At 40.7% G+C, this 26,664-nt stretch overlaps 2 protein-coding genes across 2 annotated transcripts in view; both read right to left on the bottom strand.

Moving 5' to 3' along the window:
• Window positions 1-2,673: 2,673 nt before the first annotated feature.
• On the bottom strand, window positions 2,674-14,315 carry nradd (neurotrophin receptor associated death domain). The gene is made up of 6 exons (XM_077599757.1): window positions 13,929-14,315; window positions 8,314-8,446; window positions 7,145-7,498; window positions 4,656-4,857; window positions 4,416-4,558; window positions 2,674-3,529 (listed from the first exon to the last, which is right to left on the bottom strand). Exons 1-6 carry the CDS (start codon window positions 13,965-13,967, stop codon window positions 3,216-3,218), a joined length of 1,185 nt encoding a protein of 394 aa, XP_077455883.1. The 5' UTR covers window positions 13,968-14,315; the 3' UTR covers window positions 2,674-3,215.
• A 3,821-nt stretch (window positions 14,316-18,136) lies between these two features.
• The window catches only part of nbeal2 (neurobeachin-like 2), a 55,844-nt gene continuing 47,316 nt past the window's right edge, over window positions 18,137-26,664 (bottom strand). Inside the window, exons 50-56 of the mRNA XM_077598025.1 lie at window positions 26,111-26,283; window positions 24,985-25,079; window positions 24,797-24,913; window positions 23,122-23,277; window positions 22,899-23,041; window positions 21,091-21,226; window positions 18,137-20,958 (exon numbers count right to left, since the gene is read on the bottom strand). Coding sequence (XP_077454151.1) covers window positions 20,848-20,958; window positions 21,091-21,226; window positions 22,899-23,041; window positions 23,122-23,277; window positions 24,797-24,913; window positions 24,985-25,079; window positions 26,111-26,283 — 931 coding nt within the window. The 3' untranslated portion in view covers window positions 18,137-20,847. The remainder of the gene's footprint in view (window positions 20,959-21,090; window positions 21,227-22,898; window positions 23,042-23,121; window positions 23,278-24,796; window positions 24,914-24,984; window positions 25,080-26,110; window positions 26,284-26,664) is intronic.

Here is a 26,664-nt window from a genome sequence, read left to right as displayed (position 1 = left end):
ACTTCTGAAATGATGTGATTGGAAGTTATATCTATCCTTTTCATTACCTCAATAAACAATTTGAGAATTGCAAAGAGTGGAATTGAACTCACTCCTGATTTGAACTTGAGTCCACCTGAAGTTCTGACCCATTGTCTTCGCCACTGGACCACAGTGACTTCTGAAATGATGTGATTGGAAGTTATATCTATCCTTTTCATTACCTCAATAAACAATTTGAGAATTGCAAAGAGTGGAATTGAACTCACTCCTGATTTGAACTTGAGTCCACCTGAAGTTCTGACCCATTGTCTTTGCCACTGGACCACAGTGACTTCTGAAATGATGTGATTGGAAGTTATATCTATCCTTTTCATTACCTCAATAAACAATTTGAGAATTGCAAAGAGTGGAATTGAACTCACTCCTGATTTGAACTTGAGTCCACCTGAAGTTCTGACCCATTGTCTTTGCCACTGGACCACAGTGACTTCCGAAATGATGTGATTGGAAGTTATATCTATCCTTTTCATTACCTCAATAAACAATTTGAGAATTGCAAAGAGTGGAATTGAACTCACTCCTGATTTGAACTTGAGTCCACCTGAAGTTCTGACCCATTGTCTTCGCCACTGGACCACAGTGACTTCTGAAATGATGTGATTGGAAGTTATATCTATCCTTTTCATTACCTCAATAAACAATTTGAGAATTGCAAAGAGTGGAATTGAACTCACTCCTGATTTGAACTTGAGTCCACCAGAAGTTCTGACCCATTGTCTTTGCCACTGGACCACAGTGACTTCTGAAATGATGTGATTGGAAGTTATATCTATCCTTTTCATTACCTCAATAAACAATTTGAGAATTGCAAAGAGTGGAATTGAACTCACTCCTGATTTGAACTTGAGTCCACCTGAAGTTCTGACCCATTGTCTTCGCCACTGGACCACAGTGACTTCTGAAATGATGTGATTGGAAGTTATATCTATCCTTTTCATTACCTAAATAAACAATTCAAGAATTGCAGAGTGGAATTGAACTCATTCTGATTTGAACTTGAGTCCACCTGAAGTTCTGACCCATTGTCTTTGCCACTGGACCACAGTGACTTCTGAAATGATGTGATTGGAAGTTATATCTATCCTTTTCATTACCTCAATAAACAATTTGAGAATTGCAAAGAGTGGAATTGAACTCACTCCTGATTTGAACTTGAGTCCACCTGAAGTTCTGACCCATTGTCTTCGCCACTGGACCACAGTGACTTCTGAAATGATGTGATTGGAAGTTATATCTATCCTTTTCATTACCTCAATAAACAATTTGAGAATTGCAAAGAGTGGAATTGAACTCACTCCTGATTTGAACTTGAGTCCACCAGAAGTTCTGACCCATTGTCTTTGCCACTGGACCACAGTGACTTCTGAAATGATGTGATTGGAAGTTATATCTATCCTTTTCATTACCTCAATAAACAATTTGAGAATTGCAAAGAGTGGAATTGAACTCACTCCTGATTTGAACTTGAGTCCACCTGAAGTTCTGACCCATTGTCTTCGCCACTGGACCACAGTGACTTCTGAAATGATGTGATTGGAAGTTATATCTATCCTTTTCATTACCTAAATAAACAATTCAAGAATTGCAGAGTGGAATTGAACTCATTCTGATTTGAACTTGAGTCCACCTGAAGTTCTGACCCATTGTCTTTGCCACTGGACCACAGTGACTTCTGAAATGATGTGATTGGAAGTTATATCTATCCTTTTCATTACCTCAATAAACAATTTGAGAATTGCAAAGAGTGGAATTGAACTCACTCCTGATTTGAACTTGAGTCCACCTGAAGTTCTGACCCATTGTCTTTGCCACTGGACCACAGTGACTTCCGAAATGATGTGATTGGAAGTTATATCTATCCTTTTCATTACCTCAATAAACAATTTGAGAATTGCAAAGAGTGGAATTGAACTCACTCCTGATTTGAACTTGAGTCCACCAGAAGTTCTGACCGTTTGTCTTTGCAACTGGACCACAGTGACTTCTGAAATGAAAATTAAGTGAGGCCTGTTAAATGATCAGCTTTGGCATCATTGGAAAGACAGAATATTTTGGTGATTTGACGTCAGAGCAAACAAGAGCATTCAATTTTAAATCATTTACAAATCATTTATTGACTGAATAATACAAAACAAGCACAGTTAAATGAAATATATACACAAAGAAAAACATGACCTAAAGCATGTGAGTCTATAAACTAGTGTCGCACAAACACGTCTTGGAGAATGGTGGGGATAAGTGAAAACTCAAAACTGTTCATTCATTTTCTGAACCGCATTATCCTCACTAGGGTCGTGGGGGGTGCTGGAGCCAACTCAAACTGTGGTAAAAAATAAATACAAGAAAAAAAAACGAAAAGGAGCTGTTTCACGTGCATGTAATCCCTTATTTTGCGGAATATTTGGGATATTTACAATCACCGCCAAGAAGCGCTTAAAGTAATGGCACTATTAAACTGCTACATACTTGATGTTTTTGAAAAAATACCAACTCAAGAAGACAAACAGGACATTTTAAGTGTTTTACGTCCACACTCATCTCTTTTATACATGCATGGGAGGGAGCTGGAGTACCTGTAGAAAACCCACAAAGGTCAGGGCTTGAACCTTAATCTCAGAGCTGCGAGGCAGACATGCTAACAACGTATCCGGACCGTGTCGCTCTAATGTTTTTCTAAATTTACTTAGAAATGCCGGTGCCAAGAAAAAAAAATGGACCGGTATTCTGAATTGCATTGTGTAGTTATGAGAGTAAATGCGTAAAAACCGGTAAAAGTGGCAATTTAAGTTCATGTTCTCTGCCAAAATCAAAAGAAATGAATTTCTTAAATTTCGCACTCCAAGTTTAGCTTTATCATTACAACTATACTATCGACTGGATTAAGTAAATATCACATAACTTCTTGTTAGCTGACAATAGAATGAATAAAGAAACCGTTTATATTGACAGTACTCATTACAGAATCATAATGTACCGTTTTTAATATGAATATGGACCATACCAAAGGAAATAGTTATTGGAGCACCAAACTGTTTGATTACGAATATTTTCCGATGAAGGCACTTGTGTGGGAAGCTCTTTAAAACAGACGACACGTTAGGAAGACAAAAATGACCACGGCACGTTGCATGGTCATAGTAGGTCTGTGCATGCAGGCTGGGGCGGGTACGCCATCACACCACTGAGACGCCCTGCGTGGGGCAACTGAGAGCCGAGACCACGTCGGGCCTCTCGATGCGAGCCAGCGCCGAGCACAGCAGCCCCAGAGTGGAGCCTTCCTTCAGGGCCCAGTTAGAGAGGAGGGTGCGCGCGGGGGCCTCGCCGCGCCCAAACAGGTCCAGCTGTTCGGCCTCGTACCCCAGCGCCTGGCCCAGATGCCGCCAGCCACGGCCCGCTCCTTCCTGAAGGAGGCGCTCCACTTCTTCTTGTCTCTGAGGCGGCAAGTTGATGTAGAGACGAGTGTCTTGTTTGCTGTCCCTTTTTGTGCCTGGTTGACAAAAAAAATGAGAACAATTAGCCTTCTGCTACGTATTCATCAATTATAGGAAATACACTGTGAATGTTTTGATGAACTATTCTTACACAGCAATGATAACAGTTTTAGTACATGATTTAGTTGATCTTACAACAATATTTGTTATCGGTACCCATACGACACATGTCAAAGTGGCGGCCCAGGGGCCAAATCTGGCCCACCGCATCATTTTGTGTGGCCCGGGAAAGTAAATCATGAGTGCCGACTTTCTGTTTTAGGATCAAATTAAAATGAAGAGTACAGATGTATATTAAATTTCCTGATTTTCCCCCTTTTAAATCAATAATAGTAATTTTTTAATCAATTTTATCTGTGTTTTTAGTTCAAAAATCATTTTGTGTAAGCTAAAATAAACATTGTTTTTGATCTATAAATAAATGAACATTCAGGGCTTTTAATCCAGTTCTTTTAATCCATTTATAAATTAAAAACAATCTAAATATTATATCTAAAATGGTCCGGCCCACGTGAAATCAAGTTGACGTTAAAGCGGCCCGCGAACCAATCCAAGTCTGACACCCCTGTTTTAGTGTGTTTAATTTATTAAGTATGTTTAAAAAACTATTTTCAAGCATTCTTTACTCTTGTTTTTTTTAAGACTTCATCTCAAGGACAGAAATGTGATGTTTTCAAATTTTGTGTTTGGATAATTTCAAATTTAAAACGCGGGATGTAAAATGTCTTGAAACTCTGGAGCAAGTCAAAACAGTACATTGTATTTGTCTTCAAGGCTATTTGATATCATTCTTAGCAGAAACAAAATCCAGACATAACACTGGAAAAAAAAGAAGTTTTGATGCTTCACTATAATTATGTGCTCGTTGGTGGTGTACCGCACCTTTGGAGGGCTGATTGTCTTGCAGACTCTGCGAGTCGAGGAAAACTCCGCTGTCGCTCTGCAGCTTTTCTCCTTCTGGAGACGCTCCCAGCTCGGCTGCTCGCGCCTTGGACAGAGCCTTCTTCTGTTTACACGATCTCCAGCTGCGACCAGTACAGGAAACAATGTCAGTAAAACTGACGAGACTTTTCCCTAGAAACTTTCTTACGGCCATATAAGGACAGAGGCTCGAGGACAGACCACTTGTAAGCCACGTAGACGATCAGCCCCAGGACCACCGCGGCCAGCACGGACACGTAAATCAAGATGTTGTTGCTTCTGCCCGTCTCGTCCTGGGGAGTGAGTTTGGGGGTCCCCGGAGCAGAACTTCCTCCACCCGGCGTCACCTCCTCCACGCCGTTCAAGTTCGGAGAGTCGCGGGATAGAACGTGTAGTTTTTTATCTGGCGAGACAAGTGCGGGTATCGGTATGTAGGTAGGTCAAAATGATGAATACAGACATTAGAAAGAAATTTAAGAATGATACAATTAGTTTCTCATGATTTCTTGGTTCAGTTCTCATCAACCTAAGATTGGCTGGCAACCAGTTCGGGTGTGCCATGCGTCCTGCCCTTTGTTTAACTGGGATAGCTTCCAGCACCCCCAGGGCCCCTTTGAGGATAAGCGCTTCAGAAAATGAATGAATGAATGAGTCCTCATTGACATTGTGCTCCTTCTGGTGTGTTCAACTTGGTCACCAGAGGAAGTTTGACACATTCATTCATTTTCTGAATCGCTGATCCTCACAAGGGTGCTGGAGACTATCCCAGCCAATCTGACAACCATTCACACACATTAAGAGTTAAACAAACGCAATTTAAAGTGTTCAACGAGCCAACCCGACATGTTTTTGGGATGTAGAAGGAAACCAGAGTACCCAGAGATAACCCACGCAAGCCCGGGGAGAAATGCAAACTCCACACAGTGAGGACCAACCTGGAAACGAACCTTTAACCTCAGAACTGTGAGCCCGAGGCACCAACCAATCAGTGTTTCAAATTCTATTTTCTTTGAACAACCATCCTCAATGACAATAGCATACATGTCTGTTAAATAGATGGTTGTTTATTCCAAAATATTATGCAGAATGGCGCCAGAGGTCAAATTTACTGAAATCAAAAGACATTATTGTCTGTATCCTTGTGCCCTGTGATTGGCTGCCCACCGATTCACGGGGTCCCCCGCTAGGTGCCCATAATTAGCTGCGATAGGCTACAGCACCGCCCGCGAACCTTGTGACGATAAGCAGTTCGGAAAATGAATGGATGAATGATTTAAAAAGAAAATACATTGTACATTGACATGTATTTTTTTCTGAATGTGTGATTAAAATGTTAACAGGGGCAAAACAGATGGCATGTGCAATAAATCCTGACCACTTCTGAAATCACGATTTTGTTCATCTCCAGACAAAAATAAATGTGTTGGAAGCAGTTCACATCAGAACAGCAGCTTTTGGGAGCGTGCAGCAAGAATTTCCTAAACGTTTCATAAATGCAAGACTTTTTAATGGGTTGCAATTGATTTTGTGGTGCTAAATGTCCCAAACAAAGACCCAAATGCTCAGCCGGCCACCGATTGATAGCATCAGTCGGTGTCGGTGAGCTCCCCTAAGGTTTTCAAACCTTTCATTAGCCTTCTCTTTTTCAAGTTCTGTCTCCCTCCTGTGGTTTGACTATTTTGGCCTCAAATGCCGCCAGCTACCGTGGTGACCCCTCACAGGTCAAAGAGTCACGTCGTGTGTACAGATGAGCCAATCCAGATCGTTTGAAAGTCCGGAGACGAAACGGTGGCCTCGGCCCCATTTGGCCTTTTGAGCGTTTAACCTTCCAGCACTTAACTGGCTCTCATTTCTTAACCGCTGCTACATCCTGGTTGGGAAGTTTTGCAGTTCTGGTGAGTTGTGGACTCAGATGTTGACCACATGTCTGTGTTTTTCATCGGAAGCCCTCCCACTACTTTTAGCTTCTTTTTATGTCATGGAGGCCAACACTCCTTCAGAGAGGACAAAACTGTCGTTTTAGCTGTTCTTTTCACATCAAATTGGCATATTGGCTCTTTTTAAAAGGGAATCTATCGTCGTTTATGATTGAAAATGGTCGTTGCGATTCTGTTAAAGTAAAAGGAAGTGAGAATGATAGTAAAAATAATTATCCTGCAGAAGAAAGTGTTTTTTTTTTTAATTGGTTAAGGAAAGGAAAATGGAATAAGAGGCAATTTATGACCATGACAATTGTGCCTTGAAACTACTGGTCTCAAACATAAGGCCTGTGGATCAAATTGGGCCATTATATCATTTTCCGTGGCCCACAAAATTAAATTATGTGTATTGACTATTTTTCTTGTTGTCAAATTTAAACAAACTCGTCAGTCCTCAGCGAAAGATTAAAGCATTTAAAACGTTTTTTTAAAGAATTAAAATAAATAAAAGATTTTTTTATTTTTTTATTAGAAAAGTACTGCCTCTAGTTAGCTGGGATAGGCTCCAACACCCCCTTTTTTTAAAGGGCTGTCGGTTCAATTGATAATAGATTAGTTGATGACTGGATTCATCCAGCCCTAGTTGCCCACCCGAAAAAAACCAAAATGATGTCTGAGTTTGACACCCTTGCTTTTCACAATCACGGCCAACTAGCGGGATGCTTATTTTTCATACTATACTGCCCACCTTACATTTCCCACGCAACTTACCCATGCAGAGTGTGTCCGAGTTGGGCATACAGGGTCTGATCTCCACCTCGCCATCCGTGCACTGGGTGCAAAACTGGCATGCTTTGGCGTGAGAGTACTCTTCAGTGAAGCTTCCCGCAACGCAGACCTGGCACAGCGTGTCCCCTTTGGGGCCGCATTCGCGCACCGCCCCCTCGCCGCGCTTGCATTTGGAACAAGGCGTGCACAGGCCGTAGGTCCGGAAGTAGAAGTAGCCAACGTCGCATTCGCACTGCGTGTCTTCGGCGGCGGAGCACGTGGCCAAGGTGGGGACGCCATTCGGGCACTGCGAGCATGGGAGGCAAAGGCCCAGGTCTGCAGAGGCTGAGAAAGTTCCTGGGAGGAAGGTTACACCCGGGAGATAAGACTGATGTGTGCCTCTAGCACAGACAAAGACAACATATTAGACAGGTCTTCTGTATTCACATTTGAAAATACAGTGGTACCTTGAGATACGGGCTTAATTCGTTCTGGGACTGAGCTTGTATGTCGATTTACTCGTAACTCAAATGAACATTTCCCATAGGAATGAACTAAAAACAAATTAATTCGTTCCAACCCTCTGAAAAAAACCCACCAAAAACAGGATATTGGATTGGAGAAACATTTTTATTTGTTCTAATTCGTCATCTATTAACAAAGTAAGAAATAACTAGTGGTTTAATAGTACTGAAATGTGTTTAATAGTACTAAAATAAGAATTAGACGGATTTCGCGGAGGGCAGAGAGAGGGACAAGTTTTTGCACGGCAACGCGCTCGTAACATAACATAAACAAGTTTAAAAGAACTTGGATTACGATGCAGACACACTCAAAAATAAGTTTAATCTAACCTTACACTAAACTTAATTCTAATTTTGTTTTAAATTTTGATACCTTTCTTCTCCCGGGTTGGCTCTATTTGCCCCGCCTCCACCCTGAGTTTCAGATGCAACCTATCGAGGGTTGTTTGCTTTTGTCTTCCCTTCAAAATATTCCCAAAATGATGCACACAAATGTCTTCACAATAGGATAAAGCAAGACCACTTGCCAGCGAGAAGTAGTATATCACACTGACTAACGGGAAAAAAACACAGAAAAAATGCAACGCTCTGCCCAGTGCCCAGTATCTCAAATTGCTCGTATGTCGAGGTACCACTGTAATTGCTTACCCTTTGGGCACGGTGTGCATTTGGTATCTTCTTTTCCGCACTCCACCGACACTCCAAAGCCCGCGGGACACACAGAACAACATTCGCCCGATTCAGTGAACTTCCCACTGGGGCAAGCGTCACCAAAGGCGCTCTAGTAAAAAAAGAGAAAAAAAGTATCACGGTTAACAAAGTTTAGAAGTGCACTCTTTTGCTTATATTTTTTCAAACCTTTGGAATCTTTTCAAAAAAATTCTCTTCTGTCAGCGAAGATAGGGAATCTGGATTTAGGGTGGCATTTTAAGCTCAAGTTAAAGCTTTAAAGGGCGCTCTCTCGCGAGTCACTGACAAACATCAAAATGGATTACATGTCCAGAGGATTCAATGGCAGCCAATGATTTAAATGCATTCATATTTACAAGAGTTACGAGCCTATCCCAGCCAATCGCAGGGCACCAGGAGTTGGCTGGGATTGGCTGCAGCACCCTCTGCCACCCTTGTGAAGATCAGCGGCACGAAAATAAATGAATAAATGAATGAATGAATTAAAGATGGTGTCCACATACATGGACAAAACTATTTGGCTCCTGTAGGCCACACTTGACCTAAAATAGGATGTTCATGTAGTTGCACACCAGGTCTTTATGGGGTCAAGATGTTTTTTAAGTGGTCACTACAGTGGTCAACTTTTCAAAAGTTGCTGACTATATTTTGTCCTTCAGAAAAAAACAATTATATGCCATAATTATAGCAATTATGATGTTTTTTAAAAGATGAACAATTATTGTATTTTTGCCATTATTTTCTGAAAGTCATATATATGCAAATCTTAATAAAATGTTAGTAAAAAAAAAACTACATTAATTAAATCATATGCACATCATGCGCAATATCTTAGATTGTGCAATATTTTAGAATTGACCTTGCCAGGACGTGACTTTTTATATTTTTATATTACTTATTTATGTTTTTACTGGGAAAACACACTTTGAGGAGTAGCACCACCAATTTTGTTATACGCAGCTGTGTATGATGACAATAAAGGCTTTTGATTTTGATTTGATAATGAATACAAACATAAATACACACTGGGTACGGCCCAAAGTAACATTAAAGTTGGTTTTCCCCCACATATTACTTGGCTCATCACATGCCATGGGCGGAATACACATCCGATTCATTTAAACTGGTAAGAATGGCTGTGAATGTTCATGTTTCAGTGCCATTGACGGTGCTAAACGTCCAAACCATTATGACTGAGAGGGGTGGGGGGTTAAATAAGCAGACATACTCGTGTATTTTCACTCTTTTTGGAAGCTTTACTTCTGATGCGTGAAATCACGCCTTAATCTGCCAATATAAGAAAAATCCATCAGTGGGTGACAGGAAAGGGGTCTTTCCCCTTGGTTTTAATCTTCCCATCTGCCACGGTTTTGGCCCCCTTAAAAGTGCTGGGAGCCCTTATCTACAAGTGGGTAATGGAGAGCCCAGTGTGAGTTATGACATGGGGGATAGATCAGACATTCCTAACAGATTGTGCAGCGGGGTTTGGCGCCTGACAGCGCAGGCTGGCTTTAATCAGATGGCTTTGGAGCGCTGGAGGAAAAAGACGGGCTGAGAGAGGGGGAAAAAAGGGAGGGAAAAGAGCCTTGACACCTCCGGCTCATTGCAACTAAATGACAATGGTGGGACTTTGCCCGATTTCTCTTGAGAAAGACGGGGGAGGCATATGAAGGGGACACTTCCAGCCTCGGGCCGGGGTGTCGCTTGCACGCGGCTACCCAGCATGCGAGCGTCTGTCTGGGGGAGAGCGAGACCTTTGAAGTCCGCCAGAGCCCCGCAGGTGTGTGTGGATGAAACTCCCTAGTTTGCTACTCCCCTTTCTCCAAGCATCTTAAACATGCACGCACTGAAAGGCAGATTGGCCCGCCGTGGCCCCGAGGGGGGCCGACGAGAGCAAACAGATGTCTAACAACCAACCTAAAGGGGAGAGACGAAACGGCGAAACAGGCCGCTGATATCTTTGTCTCTGAAGTCTGAAGAAACGCCAACGACGTGCGTGGACCTGCACCGCCTCGAACCCAAAGCCCCCTTTTCAAGTACACGCCGCGAGCCGATCTGACTGGAGAAAGTGTTTAAATCAGGGGGCTCGCTCGAATCCAAAAACAACACTGGGGCCGAGTCAGTGCGGGCTTTTCAGACGAGTCGGATGATATCCGAGCGCCGGCCACAAAACCCAGATCAGCCGTATTAGGGAACGGGGGTGGCGGCATCCGGCGTGAACCAGTGAGATGTTTGGATTTGCCAGAGTGCGTTTGAAGAACAGAGCACAGATTGAAGCGTTTTCAAATCTAAATTTTGACAAGTATTTGCCAAAGGCGGACCTGTTCGGGATTTTGACACGTTTTAAGTTGTCAGAGTGAGGTCGCAAGGACGTGGGATGGAATATAGAGTCCATCCAAAGTGGGATAACTCATCTGTGCAGCAGACTGGTGACTAAGCTATTATCCACTTCTTGAATGGAATGGCGGCTAATGTTTACCAGCAGGATTTTCCAGCCATGGCATGAGCTAAGATTTGCTCATGTGCGCATTAGAAACATGAGGTGCTTATTCAGCAACACGTGAAATGATAAATTGTGACAATTTAAAGAAGTAAAATGATGTTTGACTGACTGGTGCATAAACTATTACCCACTTTATGCATTTAATGGTGGCTCATGTTTACCAGCAAGATTTTCCATCCATGGCGTGAGCAAGAAATTGGTTCTTGTGCGCATGATACATACATTACGTGCTTGTTTAGCATTAATATCTGACATGATAAAATATGACCATTTGAGGAAAAAATAGGTTAAAAAAATGTTGATGTTTTTCTTGTTTTTAGAACATTACACAAATACTTTTGAGGCATTCCTATTCATTTCAATTGGAAAAGGATTGAAGCATGCAAATAAACCTGGAAAGTCAAGTCAGTGTTCCTTTTTTAATCTTCCTTCTTTTTAAAATGAATTATTACATTATTTTTTGATTATATCAAGTTTGTTCGTTAGCAGGGAGATGCAATAAACATATTGAAGGCTTTTTTGTGCACATTCTGCTCAGTTTGGATCTGTGGTGAGCATTCACATGCAAAATTTTGACCCACAAACAAACTGAGTCATTTCTTTAAAAACATGGCTACTAATCTGTTTAAATGAATGCATATGTACATTACATCATAAAAACACAGCCATCATCACTCAAGTAACTCGACTTCACCCTCCTCATTCGTCGGATTAAAGTTTCATATGTCTTTTTCAAGTATTCATTATTTCCTTTTCCATTCTTAATACTTGAAAATGGAGGCTTTAGCTCTTCCGGGATCCCAACCACCTATTAAATCACATTTAAAACAAATCTGTTCCACAGTTGACTCGTTTCTATTACAAATTCCCGTCCACTGCATGTATTATGTTCGGCTTTGGAGAATAAAGATTAACATCAAGCACAGAACTGCTAATAAATGTCCCGCTGTGACTTTGTGTCCACGTTTCAAGGAGGCTTTAAGTGGCTGAGCACGCAATTCAAACACAGCGACGCTTATCTACTGCCTTTAGGTCAAGAAAGTCAGAGTTGAAAAAGAAGCAAATGGGGCTACGTTTGCTATTTTCTCATTGGTGTCTTAAGAAGTTGCAATTTGAAGGGTTTCCCCACTGGGAATAGGCGGACCACCGAGGAGGAGCGGCGCTTACAATGTGGGGGCTCTCTACTGCGCGGCTGCCGGATTCACTCAGTCAACACACACACACATGCATTCACACACATGGTCGCGCACACACTTCAGCCAAGCTTACTGAAACATTTTCTGTGTGCTTTGAAGTGAGTCAAAGCTCTCTTTTTAAGCACACGTGATTTCTGCAGTTAATCTAATCTGCGTGGAAATAAACACACAAAAGGATGCACTCTCTCTTCCCTCCACGTGACCCGTGAGCTACACCATCACGCCAGGGCGACAACAAGACAGGCCTCTTTTAGCACAGACAGCATGGCCAGGTTTAGAAAGGGGGTGATTGGCAGGGTTTCCAAAGTTGTAGAGCCCCCCGAAGCCCCCTTCATGCTGATTACTATCATTAGTGTATACAGAGCGCATGAGGGACAAATTAGAGGATGCTTTTTTTGCACATCATTGCAAAAATATAGTAGTTAAATACAAGAATCTTACAATCATTCCCTCCCCCGTCAGGGACTTGTGCTTAATGTAAATGCTGTGGTAACAAACAATCTAAACAGAATAACCCCCAAACACACACACACGATTTATAGGGGCCGCAAGCAGGGATAAAATAATGATAATTGTTCCACTCCGGATATCCATACCCCAGCGATGCTGGGAGTGAGCCAACGTTTTCTCATGGAGATGCCAAAGTAACAATAATTGGACTCTATTAGTGAGGGCTATTTACACCTTATTGTTTGTAATTGAGAGCGGATTTGGAGTTTGTTGCCATGACTACAGAACTAGACTGGTGAAATGGGCTCATTCCATGAGTACAGTCCAACTTTATGCATCAATGACTGCGTAAAAAAAACTCTAAGTACCACTAAAATTGCGAGTCTAACATATTTTTAAGTCTGTAATTTACTGCGCCTCTCAGATTTATGAAAAAATGCTTGCCATTGGACTTAACAGCACTCTTCAACAACAGTGCATTTATACAGACATTCTTTCATTTCCTGAACCGCTTATCCTCACAAGGATCACGGGGGGTGCTGGAGCCTATCCCAGCTAACTACAGGCATCAAGCCAGTCAATCTCAGGGCACAAGGAGACCGACAACCATTTACGCTCACACTAATACCTAGGGGCAATTTAGAGTGTTCAACCATCCTATCATGCATGTTTTTGGGATCTGGGAGGAAGAAAAAAAACGAAGTACCCGGAGAAAACCCACGCAAGCCTGCAGTGGATGTAGGTTTTTGTTCCAAATGATCCAGTTTACCAGCTAAGATTTTTTCTGAAACAAGCAGCACTTCAAATGATCACACTTTTAAGACACAAGTTTGGAAAAAAATGTATGGAATGAAAACCCGCACCGTTGAGGACCGCTTTGGACACCCACGTCCAAAATAGACTTGAAACTTGGGGAGTTTTAAGTGGACATGTATGTGATTGATGGAATTTTTTATACACTGAAATTGATTTCATAAAAAAACACTAGCAACAACAAAACAACACGTGACCACCACAGTCAATCAGGGTAATCATCATATTTATGTATTTACTAAGTACACAACGAATTTTTAGGCATCTGACAATTAGGAGAGTTGAGAGTGGTAAAAGGAAAATGTTTTTTTTTTCTAGAAAAAAAAAAACACTAATGGCAACAAAGATCCCTGCAAAAAAAGGGGGAAAAAAAGAAAAGAAAAAATATTTCCAGTATGTAAACTCCCCAGCAGGCTGTAAGTGGCATGACAGGAAGTGTGCCACAAAGCACTGAAAGCCTGATAAACTTTTACGGAGTTAACAAATATCATCACTCTCCACAAAATCAACAAAAAAATCAGAAGTGAATTAATTTGTTCTTTTGATAAAAACTAATAATACGGCATAACGAAAAATGTTTCAATTTTATTTTTTTAAAAAGCTGTTCTTACTTTGAGGAGAATAAACCCGAAGATGAGAAGTAGTGCCATCCTTCTCGACTTTTCGTGTGATGAACGATGGGGGGAGCGAGTCAAAGCCAGCAGACTTTCATCCAAAAATGTGTCGTCAAAAAGTTTTGCTTGGTAAAAGCCAATCCTTCGCTCATAGTCCAAAACTCATTTCGTCCTGAAAAAAGACATTGCTGCGTTCAACGTCCCTGGGTCATTTCTGTATCGTCCGTTTGGCCGGTTGGCACAAAGTTTCTTTTGTTTGAGCGCACAGGATGCGGCTGCCCAGCGTTATGTGTGCTCTGTTGCTGTTTCTCCACGGCAAAAGCGAGGCATGCAGCTGTACACTCTGCTAAAACATTTTTCTCCTCCCATGCCCTCGGACCTGAGACGGGCCTCCTGATTGGGTGCATCCATTCATGGGCGTGGTCCCTTCTATGGTTGCCAGCTGCAGTTACATGACCCATTTTTCATCATATTATTTGTCAGCACCAAATATAATACAGAGAGACACTTTATTCATTATGAGAGGGGTGTGCAGTTATAATCACAATGAAAAAAGTGCTACAATAAGTTTGGGCACCCCTGATTTTCTACCAATTTGATGTATCAATATTTAGGTGTTTGGATCAGCAACATTATTTATATATATATATATATATATATATATATATATATATATATATATATATATATATATATATATATATATATATATATATATATATATAAAAGACACTGCAATTGGTTGACAACCAACCATTTCAGGGTGCATCCCGCCTGTGTCCACCTATTTTCATTCATTTCTTTTCTGTACCACTTATCCTCACAAAGGTCACAGGGGGTGCTGGAGCCTATCCCAGCCGACTACAGGCACCAGGTGGGGGACACCCTGAATTGGCTGTCAGCCAACCCTGCATGTTTTTGGGATGTGGGAGGAAAACTGGAGTACCCAAAGGAAAGCCACACAAGCCCAGGGAGAACATGCAAAGTCCACATGGGAAGGTCCAGACCTGGGATTGAACCCTCAATCCAGGAATTGTGAGGCACACCCAGTAATCACTCGTCCACCGGGCCACGTCCTTTTTTTTTACATAATTTTTTTTCATGTGAAAATGTTCAAATCAACCAATGATTTAAACCTTATTGTTTTCATAATTAATACATGATGTGGTATGGTTTGGATCATTAGCTGTTCTTTTGCATTGTATGATGAAGGAACAGTTCATGATTTAAAGCAGAGCATATCGTGCATCAACGACAACAATGTCTTCCCAATTTCTGCAGTTTTGAGTCTGACAGCTGTGCTCACTTATTTATTCTTTTTTTTGCGTGCGAAATCCAAAACTAATCTTTTTCATTTTTCTAATGTTAGCTTTTTGAACTATAAGATCCCCCTAAAAAGAAAACCATGCTGCCTAACATGTGCTTAATTACCTAAAATGTTAAGTTTGGAGCTAACTAATAAATATGTACACATACAAATGTGTACAATAAACATTATTGAGTTTTACACCTCATCTCATCTCATTTTCTGAACCACTTGGATCGCGGGGGGTGCTGGAGCCTATCTCAGCTGACTTTGGGCCAGAGGCGGGGGAACAACCTGAATTGGTGGTCAGCCAATCGCAGGGCACAAGGAGACAAACAACCATCCACGCTCACACTCATACCTATGGACAATTTTAGAGTGTCCAATCAGCCTAACATGCATGACAACTTGCAATTTCTATTAAAATAATTGAATTGAAATTTCATATTCATCCAACTTTTTATTTTAAATACAAAAGAATGAATTTTGGTATAAAAGCACTACAGCAGAAAGCCACAAGAAGAGATTTTTTTTAAACCTTTTTTTCAAATCTAATCCAATACAATCAGACGAAATGGAAGCATTCATTTTTGGATTGTGACTTATTTGTGACACGATGCCTTTGCGTAAAAGTGGGCTTCCTTGAACATCATCAAAGTGGAGGCCTGTTGTTATCAGCGACAAAAGCGAGTCCCCCAATCAAACAGGATCCCCCCCCTCCACAAGACGTCCATGTTTGATCTTTGCAATTGAAAAGATTAGCCGGCAAACACAAGCTCAATGACACACCTTGTAAAGTGAAGTGAACGCATGGCAGGGGTGGGGGGTGTAAGGGCTGAATTGGGGGCGACGACTCAGACATCAGAGGCAAACAAATGGGGGAAGTATTCTGACACAATACTATACTTGCACTTCAAAGCGGAAGACGTTGTCACTGATAAAGTTTGGGAGTCACCCGGAGCTCCATTTTTGCTCCCTCGTGCCTGTAAGAGACTGAAATTGGAATTGAGTCCAATTATGACATTCATTTCTTAACAAAAAGTGCCACGCCTAAAATATAATGGTCTCTCCTGGTAATACTAAAAAGACTATTATTGCATACCTGTCAACCTCTGCCGATAACTGCCCTTATAAATGATTATGATTCCCCTTACAAACCCCCCAAAAAACCTTACAAACACCGTACGAGTCGTACGGTGTTTGTAAGGTTTTTTGGGGGGTTTGTAAGGGGAATCATAATCATTTATAAGGGCAGTTATCGGCAGAGGTTGACAGGTATGTTATTGAAATACAGGAGCATAGCAGGCACATGTACTCATATAAAAATAAAATATAATCACAAAAATAAAGCAGGAAATCTGATTAAAACACTGAATTTTATTGAACAAGTACATAGGAATAGTTGGAAAACAAAAAAAATCAATTCATAGTTGAAAACATGTATTTTACAGATACAATTTAAAAAGATTGCATTTAAAATCAAATGCAACTGAACTGTACTTAACAAAAATCTATTTTGTTATCATTTATTCAGTTTTTAATTGTTTATGTACATACTTCATTACTGTCCTTGGAGTATTGGTTTGAATTTGTTCTTATAACTATATTTCATTTTTGAATTAGATAACCTGTGTTATTTGCAGAATTTTGCGTTGAACATTTTCCAGGAATAAAGAACTTATTTACACAGTAGAGAATGACCTTTTTTTGCATAGTTATATAGTTCACATATGAAAAAATATAAATATTTTAAACAGTGCTTATACCCTTCAGGGCCAAAACCAGATGGATGTAAAATCAGTGACATATTTTATGATCTATTTTCATTAATCAAGGACATTTGCAAACACCTTTCCACAAAATAAGAACAACCAATTGAAATCATTTACGCTTCAGAGTAACAAAAATCACAAAAAAGGAGAAGGAATCCTTGCAAAACGGAGTCAAGCGGGGTAGACGCAATCTCTTTTGAGTTTTTTTTTTGCAGGACTTCGAACAGCACCAGAATTTTAGCATTTCACAGCGTGCCCTCAGGTCCGGAGGGGCCGACCGAGTCCAAGGGGGGGGCCGGTCGGGACTCGGAGACGCTGCGGGTGAGTAGCCGCAAGGTGTCGAACCCTCCCACCATTGTCAAAAGCTACATCAGAGTGACTGTAGCCCTCTTCACCCTCCTATTCTACTTCCCTTATTCACTTTTTTTCTGGCTTGTATTTGACTGGGGGTGGTGGGCAAGTTGTTTTTTTTCTTCTTTTTTATCACCATCCTCCCCCACTCCGCAACCCCGCTCAATTGTACCCGGGAGGTGTTTACAGGAGGCCGACAGGATGTTGGAGATCAAAGTGTCCTCCTGAAGTAAAACGTGATGTTGCTCACTAGTGACCTTTTCAACTACAGCGGCCCTGACATCGCAGACGCATGCAAGGCCCAGATTATGGCCACTTCCCCTCTTTGCTCGAGAATAACCCTGTTCTTCATTCTTTTTCTCTTGTGATAAGGAAAGAGGGAAGGATTTTGCTCAGGATACGGCCTTAAAACTGAGTCTGGCAACAGAATCGCAGGGAAATTATTAGGATTTTAAGCTTAAAACAACGTTAGGATTCATTCCAGAATCGGAGGACATTTTGGCTTCAAAATTCCGAAAAAACTAAGACATCACTAAGACATCATAATTTGATATATTTACTTTATTTGGTAAATTCACAGTAAAGAAATGGGAAGCTCACTGTTCATCTTGAACAAGTGGACGAATGGGGGGGGTTATTTGACATACAATTGTAGCACTAGCAATAAAAGGATGTACAAATAATTTTAAATAAAGAGAATGAATCCATCGAAGGATCCATTTTGGGGCCTGGTATCAATGATTTAAATAGTAATGAATATGAAATCAAACAAATAATAATTTAAAAAAAAGAAATTTATTTGAGATAGGACAAGTGAAAAAAAATGCTGGACTGCCCTTCTCTTTTTCAACTCTACTATGCTGAAGGAGATTCAATAAAAAGTCATTTTCATACAGTATCGTCAAATGTATTTTCAAGAGTCACAAGAAAAACACAATACATAGGTTGGAGAATATAAACCGTGTTCTTAACTAATGAAGGCAGTGCTGGACCGAAGCATTAACTTAAAATCACACAACACCAGAAAGAAACATTATTTACAGAGTGCATTTAGTACAGTAAACCTAGCAAGAACCCGGAGTATGAATGCATAGCAACATGAAATATTACATTCAAAGAGCAAAATGCATACATAAAAAACTATATATGCAAACAATAAGACTTTTTTAAACAAAGTGAACAATTATCCACTATAATAATCTCAGAGCTCTTGAAAATGCTTTTTGACTGTTTTTTTTTCCCTCACATTGACCCAAACACTTGGCGGCATTGTCATGACGCTGCATAACAACGACTGAGTTCTAACCGCAGCAGAAAAATTCCTCTGAAGCTCTCATTTGGGTTTCAGATGTTTTCCAAAGAGTGCAATAGCAGCCAACACTTGACCTCACGTCATTAAAACCATCGTTTGAACGTGTGTGTGTGTGTGTTAAAAGTGTGTGTGTGTGTGTTCAAACAAGAGGCATATGGTGAGCTCGGATAAGAGTTTGCGATCAATGTTTGCACGTTATGAAAAAAGGCACATTTTAGGGTGAATGTAAGAAATCGCAGCGTGAAAACAAAACCTTAATGCCTTTGTGTGAAATTTCAGGATGAACTTAAAATGCACTATAACATTTACAAGTGAGCTTAATTTGGCTTACTATAAAGTAACCAAAAAGAAAATAACTCCAATTAGGTCCAGCCAGAGAAGTTCCAGTGCATTTTAGGCTCATGCTTAAATATCAATGTAAGAATGAGCAACATTTAGAGGGAGATTTAAAAAAATAATATAGTTATTCCATAAGCCACATTGTGCTGAACAGTAGCTACTCTCCTGTAATGGATATAACATCAATGACATATTGAGTGAATATCATTTTATCACCTTCTTGACCATTAAAGTACTAAAATGTAACAGCATAAAAGTTTTTAAGACAGCTTGGTTACTTGCTAGGGCACTGTGGTGGACATCAATGCTATTCAGCAGTGTTGCATAAGGCGGCTCTGAACAACTTTTCAAGTTTGCAGGAGTTTTAACCCTTTATAGGACAAATTAAAATATTCTTATATATAACATTTTGTCATAAGGGCACAGATATCATTAGGTACCGTATTTTCACGACTATAAGGCGCACATAAAAGTCTTAAATTTTCTCCAAAATAGACAGTGCGCCTTATAATCCAGTGCGCTTTATATATGGACCAATGCTAAAATTGTTATCACGATAAAATAAAATGAATCAGTCGATAGGGTACACCGACTCTACTATTTTCCCGTAGACAAAGTACTGCGCATTGACTGCTGGGATATGTAGTAGTTCTTTTGTCAATACACCCAATGGATTGTGGCCTGTATACATCGACATCAATACAGCTTGACGAAGCATGGAAAGCACCGTTGGAAAAGTTACGCTAGCTACCAGCTAGCTACTATTTGTGAATGGATTGTGGCGTGCTGGACGAACGTATAAAACTCAGCGTTTTCGATGACTCATTTGGACAATTGTTCAATTCGGACACAGAAAATGAGGACTTTGATGGATTTGTGGGTGATGATGACGTGAGCAAGTTGTAAAATGGCTAAATAAAGTACAACCAAACTCAGTTTTGCTTCCGTTGCCTTTTTAAAAACGTGTTTTTAGCGTGTGGGTGTAGCGTGCAAGAACTATATATCCCAGCAGTCACTGCGCACCGGAAACCGGAAAGAGTCTGGGGCTGCTTCCGGTAGCCAGCGCTATTGCGGTTAGATATTTATACATAATATATATGCGTCTACAAAACGGTGCGTCCTTTGTGTGTTTAAAATACAGAGATAGCACTCGTTACTGACACTGCGGCTAAAAAAACGATGCGCCATATAGTCGTGAAAATACGGTAATTATTTTTATCAATCATCAATTCTTTATATAATAATGAGTAAATACAATTATAAATGAATAAATTGCTCATAAAAAATGAACAGAAACAGAAATACACTCCAGTTTTAATCCCCTAATATCACTCTATAAAGTTGATTTATTTTTTGGGGAAATTTCATAGTATTTATTGCCTGCCCTTGTCAATGGTAGTCCAATTCATTCAAACTGAGAGGACTGGCTGTGAATGGTTCATATCTCAGTGCCTATAAACGTCAAAAGCCCTTAATGGCAGCCAATCGGTTAAACGAGTGCCCTATAACGGGTTAAGAAGCGTTGGCACAGAAAATGGAAAAAGTGGTGCTTTCATGTTTGTGTGTGCGCGTGTGATTCCTGAAATGTGTGTGTGCAGTCTGACAGCAGATTTCAAGCTGAAACGCCAAGCTTTTCTGCCTCTTCAAAACAAGGCCACTCTTTGGAATGATGCTGATTAAAACCAAAGGGGTAGTCCACAATCAAATATAAAAGTCTTCCCAGATAGAAAACAAAAAACAAAAAAAGTGCTGAGTGTTGAGTTGCTCTCAGAAGTTCCCAGGCTTGTAAAAAGAAAGCCAAAAATCAACGCGTGGGTGTATCACGCACCTCTGCTCTCATTTGCCGGCGCTCTCGGCGACGGGGTTGTATTCGGTCTCGCCGGCGGACACCAGAGAGATGCGGCGCGTGGACCCCCACAGGCGACGAGAGAACTGTCCCGAGCGAACCTGATAGTGGGCAGAGAGGACACAGTTGTTCGCTTTGACCTCAACACTTGAAATGACCCTTTTCATTTGGTTATGACAATTTTTATTATGGCTCGCTGAGCACACGTTCCAACATGAGACGAGTATTCTCACCTCTTCGGGCTTTCCCGCCCCCACCACTATCAACTTCCCATCCTCCAGGCCCACCAGGATGTGGCTGCTCTCCTTGGTGACAAACACGCTCCTCACGGGGACTTTCAAGGCCAACGGAGGGACTGCAGCGTCCAGGCTGGCAAACGACAATCATTTGAGTATAAATCTTCCAGAAATCTTTTGGACGAAACCATGTGGAAAGACGGACAGACACCGGTACTCAAATGTCCAACTACGAGAATGCCAGCAAATATGACATGTGTCATCAGGATGATCATCATCTCTCATACATTATTCTGAAATGGTTATCCTCACGAGGGTCACAGGGGTGCAGAAGCCTATCCCAGCATTTTCACGCAGGACATCCTGAACTGGTTGTAAGCCAATCGTGGGGGAAATACACAAACAACGGTACCCGGACATTTTGTTGACGGACACCTGGTCGACGGACACTTCGTCCCCGGACGTTTCGTCGAACGGACGTTTGGTCGCCGGACAGTTCGTCGAACAGACATTTTGTTGCCAGACATCTCGTCGAACGGACAATTCGTCGCCGGATTCGCTCGCTCTCAAAATTATAATCATGAGAGAGAGAGAGAGTTTACTGTTGAAAGCGATCAACCAGGTAATCTCCCACTCTCAATATTATAATCATGAGAGAGAGAAGTTGTAATTGCATTGACAATGTCAGAGCATTAATATCTAAATATCTAATATCAAAATTATCAATTAGTTGCGTATAAAATGTGGGATGGGCACGGGCGAGGCAAGTTTGTCTATACACACACGAGAACAGGACGAATTGAAAAACATGTACACACAACGCCAATAATACGCAACGTATTGATAATTTTGATATTAGATATTAATGCTCTGACATTGTCAATGCAATTTCAAACTCTCTCTCTCTATGATTATAATTTTGAGAGCGAGAGATTACTTGGTTGATCGCTTTCAACAGTAAACTCTCTCTCTCTCTCTCTCTCTCTCTCTCTCTCTCTCTCTCTCTCTCATGATTATAATTTTGAGAGCGAGCGAATTGTCCGTTTGACGGAATGTCCGGCGACGAATTATCCGTCGACGGAATGTCCGACGACGAAATGTTTGTCCGACGAAATGTCCGACGACGAAATGTCTGTTCGACGAACTGTCCGGCGACCAAACGTCCGTTCGACGAAACGTCCGGGGACGAAGTGTCTGTCGACGAAACGTACGGTCACGCAAACAACCATTACCGCGCACCTACGGACAATTTGGAGGGTTCAATCATTAGACCAGGAATGTTTTTTTGGGATGTGAGAGGAAGCCGATTTACCTGGAGAAAACCCAAACAGGCATTGGGAGAACATACAAACTCCACATAGGAAATCCAGAGCTCCGAAATCAAACTCTGGATCTCAAAACTGTGAAGCGAGCATGCTAACCACACAAAAAGGAATTGTGGGTCTCAAAAATGTTAGATTTGATGGTTTGGTAATATATTGCAATAGAAAACATCACAGTATGCATAAAGTTTGAACAAAAATAAGGCTCAAAATAAAAATCCCAAAATGGTTAACCTCCATTCCAAGGAGGAGCCAACTTTGTTCATACTTTCCATAGCCAAAACAGTTGAGGGTATTTAACCTTGTCCTAGGTGGCATTGCTGATATCTGAATCTTAAATCAACTTTATTTATAAAGCACTTGAAAAGCAACAGCTGTTGAATAAAAAGTGCTGTACATGGGACATAAAAACATATATGAGATGAATAGATTAAAGGTTGAAATAAAAATAACAGTGTTGTCATAAGGATTATGGTTATCTACCTGCACAGGTGGCGGATATGCAGTCTGCCCTGCATGGTACCTAGAATGATGTATTCAGACACCAGGTGGAGGGCACACACCTGCTCCTCTATGGTGAAGGAAGACAACAGGCAGCCATTGACCGAGTAAACGTGGATGGAGTCCTTGCCCGGTAACAAATGAACATCCTTTTAGAAAAGTGCCTTAAACGTGAAATTATCGTCTGTCTGACTTGTCCACGTACCTTCATGCTACTGGATCGTTCCCCCCGCGACGTCTGCACCACAACGTGACCCTCCATGCTCACCTGGAGTTTAGTCATGTGGGAAGGCTCACCTGGAGGCCTCAATGTCCTCAGGTACTGACCTCGTCTGACTGTGTGCACAATTACGGTCCCATCCTACATTGTGGAATGCAAAAGCTAAATTATAGTCTTTAAGACTTAAAACAAAAAACTAAATATATGTACCATCTGCCTGCCACCTGTCTTTTAACAATTCCATCAGAGTTGTAGAATGTTAGATAAATAAATAAAAAACAAACCAACATACAGTGGTACCTCTACATACGAGCAGCTCTACCTACGAGATGCTCGAGATACGAGGAAAATTTCGAGCAAATACTTCGCTCTAGATACGAGAAAAAATTCAAGATGCGAGAAAGCCAGGTGGCCATGACATGAGAGGCTGTTTATCATTGTAGCGCACTGTCTTTTTTGCCGCATCTCTTTCGTGTATAACAGATATCTACGAGCACTGAACACGAGTTTCTCCTACACATGGACCAGAAAACGCACAACTCGCATGCGCGGGCAAAAAGAGGGCCTTCTGGGTAATGAAGTATACTCGTGCACACAACACCGATAGCCAATGGCACCCTTTCTCAGAATAAAACTTCATTACCCACAATCAATACGTGGGTAGGCTGAGGTGTTGAATTTTTTCCTTCCGTAGCCTGTTAGCTCCCGCGATCGCTCATTCAAGACTACTTCTCGTTGGCAAGTGGTCGTGCGTTATCCTATTGTGAGGACATTCGTGTGCATCATTTTCGGAATATTTTGAAGGGAATACAACAGCAAACAGCCCATCGATAGCGACCGTGAGGGTGGAGGCGTGGCAAACCGCTAACCCACCAAGAATGAAGGTAAAAAAAAAATAAAAAAAATTAGAATTCAGTTTTGTGTAAAGTTACATTAAACGTATGTTTGAGTATGTCTGTATATATTAATCCAAGTTAATTTAAATTTGTTTGTTCGGTTACGAGTGCATTGCCGTGGATAAAGTCCCCCTCAGTCCCGGAACGAATTAAGATCGTATGTAGAGGTCGCACTGTATATGTCTCATTATTATATTACATCGGGAAACAATTAAAAACAAATGTTTGATTTTGTTAAATGAATAACAATTCAATTTCCAGTCATTTTTTTCCACAGCTGAGATACTTACTATGTTTTTGTGAGTTAATTGCACTTTTTTTTATTTGTAACAATATCAAACATTGCAGCAATGACTGAGGCAGCATTTTAAAATTTATGTATAACATATGTGGATATGTTAAGTACGTTATTTTCCATATTTTTGGATAAACTGATGATCTATAGTCCAAGAATAACGAGTGCTCTACGGCAAATTGTAGGCTGAAGTTGTGCGTGCGTGGCCACACTACTCGCTAATCGGTAACCTCCAGTCAAAACAGACACCAATAAGTCCGCAAATGATTCATCACCTCTTATACATAAAAATGATAAGGCTACAAGAGTGAATAGTTACTGGTCCATTCTACCAAGTTTCAAGACGATTACTTCACAAATAAGTCAAGCTTTAAAGTTAGTTTGCCCAAAAAGAATACAACGACGACTCTCTGAGTTACATATAATGCCAGTATTTAGAAATCAGTCTTTTTAGCAACTATTTACAGACCTTTGAGCCTGAGACAGCCATGTCCAGTTCTGTGCTGATAGCCACACAGGTGACTTCTTGATCATGTCCACATAGGACCTGGACGGGCCGAGGAGACAGCGTGCTAGAAAAGCCGCCCTAGAAGGAAAAGGACGCTAAGAAATGAACTCCCCCGGATGCATTAAATGACCAACCATGTTTTTTCTTACCTGCTGTAGAACCTGCCACACTATACAGGACGTGTCCCTTGAGCCAGAGATGAGGTAGATGCCACATAGATCCAAAGCTAAGCACGTGACAATATCTTTGGGGTAAACATAAACAATTTTTTAACAAAGCTATTGAAGCATTATTAATGTTATATTTTGTGGGATCCATCCCACTATATGTTTTTGTGTGGCCTACGACAGTAAATCATACGGATCGATGTCATGTTTCTCGCTAAAATGACAACAGTTCAGATTGTGGTCACTTTCTAATACATTTTGACCACCATTATTGGTTATTAATCTCTTTTAAAAGTGAATTGAATTTTTTTTACTGGATTCTAACCTCAAACCCAGGTATCAGGTGACCAGATCGGTCCTAAATGGGGGGATTTTTTACACTAGAACTTGACATTTAGCAGCAAATTTTTCCATGTACAGGCATACGTGGGACCAGTAATTTTGCAGATTTCAAAATTTTAAAAATGTATTCTTGCTATTTTACTGCCAAAACCTCCACCCTGTTGTTTGGAATAATGTGAATATTTAAATTGTACGTCTATAATTTTTCTACCTGAAACTTTAAAATTTCAGGATAGGTGTTGTCGTGAGCCTAAATAAATGGATTAAAAGAACTGGATTAAAAGCCCTGAATATTCAGTTTTTTATAGATCTAAAACAATGTGTATTTTAGCTTTTTTTATATATATTCTTAGATTTTACAAAATGATTTTTGAACTAAAAACACTGAAAAATTTATTAAAAAATTACAATTATTGATTTAAAAGGGGGAAAATAAGGAAATGTAATATACATCTATACTCTTCATTTTAATTTGATCCTAAAACAGAAAGTCGGCACTCATGATTTACTTTACCGGGCCACACAAAATGATGTGGAGGGCCAAATTTGGCCCCCGGGCCTCCACTTTGACACATGTGCTCTAATGTAATAGAAAATTGATCGTGGTCTGTTACAAAGATAACTTTGACACCCCTTACTAAAAGGTTCTGTTAAAAGACATCAGTATGAATCCTGTTTCAACATAAAACCATTTTCAAAACATTTCTGGAGCAGAGATGTGTAATCATGCATGTGCTGATTGTGTATATACAGTACATTATCTTACCAATGTGCCGACAGATTCTGCCCACGAGCTTGCCTTTGCTCAACTGGGTAACCCGCAGACTGCAGTCCCAGTGTCCGCCACTAAAGAGCAGGCGCCCGTCATTCGACACGAGCAAAACCTGAGCACTAAGCTCCACATCGGGAGAGAAAGGCCCGCCAAGAAAACGTTGTGTCCTGCAAAATAACAGACAAAGCGCACGTGAGCTGGTGCCTGAATATCATTATTCTAAGGACATTGCAACCGTCACTCCAGAGAATGACATTTCTAAATGGCTTTGAACCACATTGTTTAAGTTTGGGGGGAATGTGTATTTGTTATTTATGTTCAAGGTCAATAGAAAAAAAATCCAGTTAAACAGGCTCTGAAACATGCCAGATGTTTCCTCAAAGCAAAAAAGAGCACACAGATGTCCTGATTCCTGTTCACGATCATTAAATGTGGTGAAAGGTGATTGTTATGGGTATAATTTGATTTATATTAATATTGGATTACAGTATGTGTGATATATGAAAATAACCGAACAACATTCAATATTTTGCTTTTGTGACCTGAGA

The sequence above is a fragment of the Stigmatopora argus genome, chromosome 4 (assembly GCF_051989625.1).
Source record: "Stigmatopora argus isolate UIUO_Sarg chromosome 4, RoL_Sarg_1.0, whole genome shotgun sequence".
Lineage (NCBI taxonomy): Eukaryota > Metazoa > Chordata > Actinopteri > Syngnathiformes > Syngnathidae > Stigmatopora > Stigmatopora argus.
The sequence above is the reverse complement of the archived record's forward strand: the minus strand, read 5'-3'. Positions and strand labels throughout refer to the sequence as shown.

Excerpts from the sequence above, each read along its gene's own strand:
- nradd (XM_077599757.1), bottom strand. The coding sequence starts at position 13,967 with ATGGCACTACTTCTCATCTTCGGGTTTATTCTCCTCAAA. Across the intron at positions 7,499-8,313 it reads ATGCACACCGTGCCCAAAGG|GAACTTTCTCAGCCTCTGCA; the intron begins GTAAGCAATTAC and ends CCTTCCTCCCAG. Across the intron at positions 4,559-4,655 it reads GTCTACGTGGCTTACAAGTG|CTGGAGATCGTGTAAACAGA; the intron begins GTCTGTCCTCGA and ends TACTGGTCGCAG.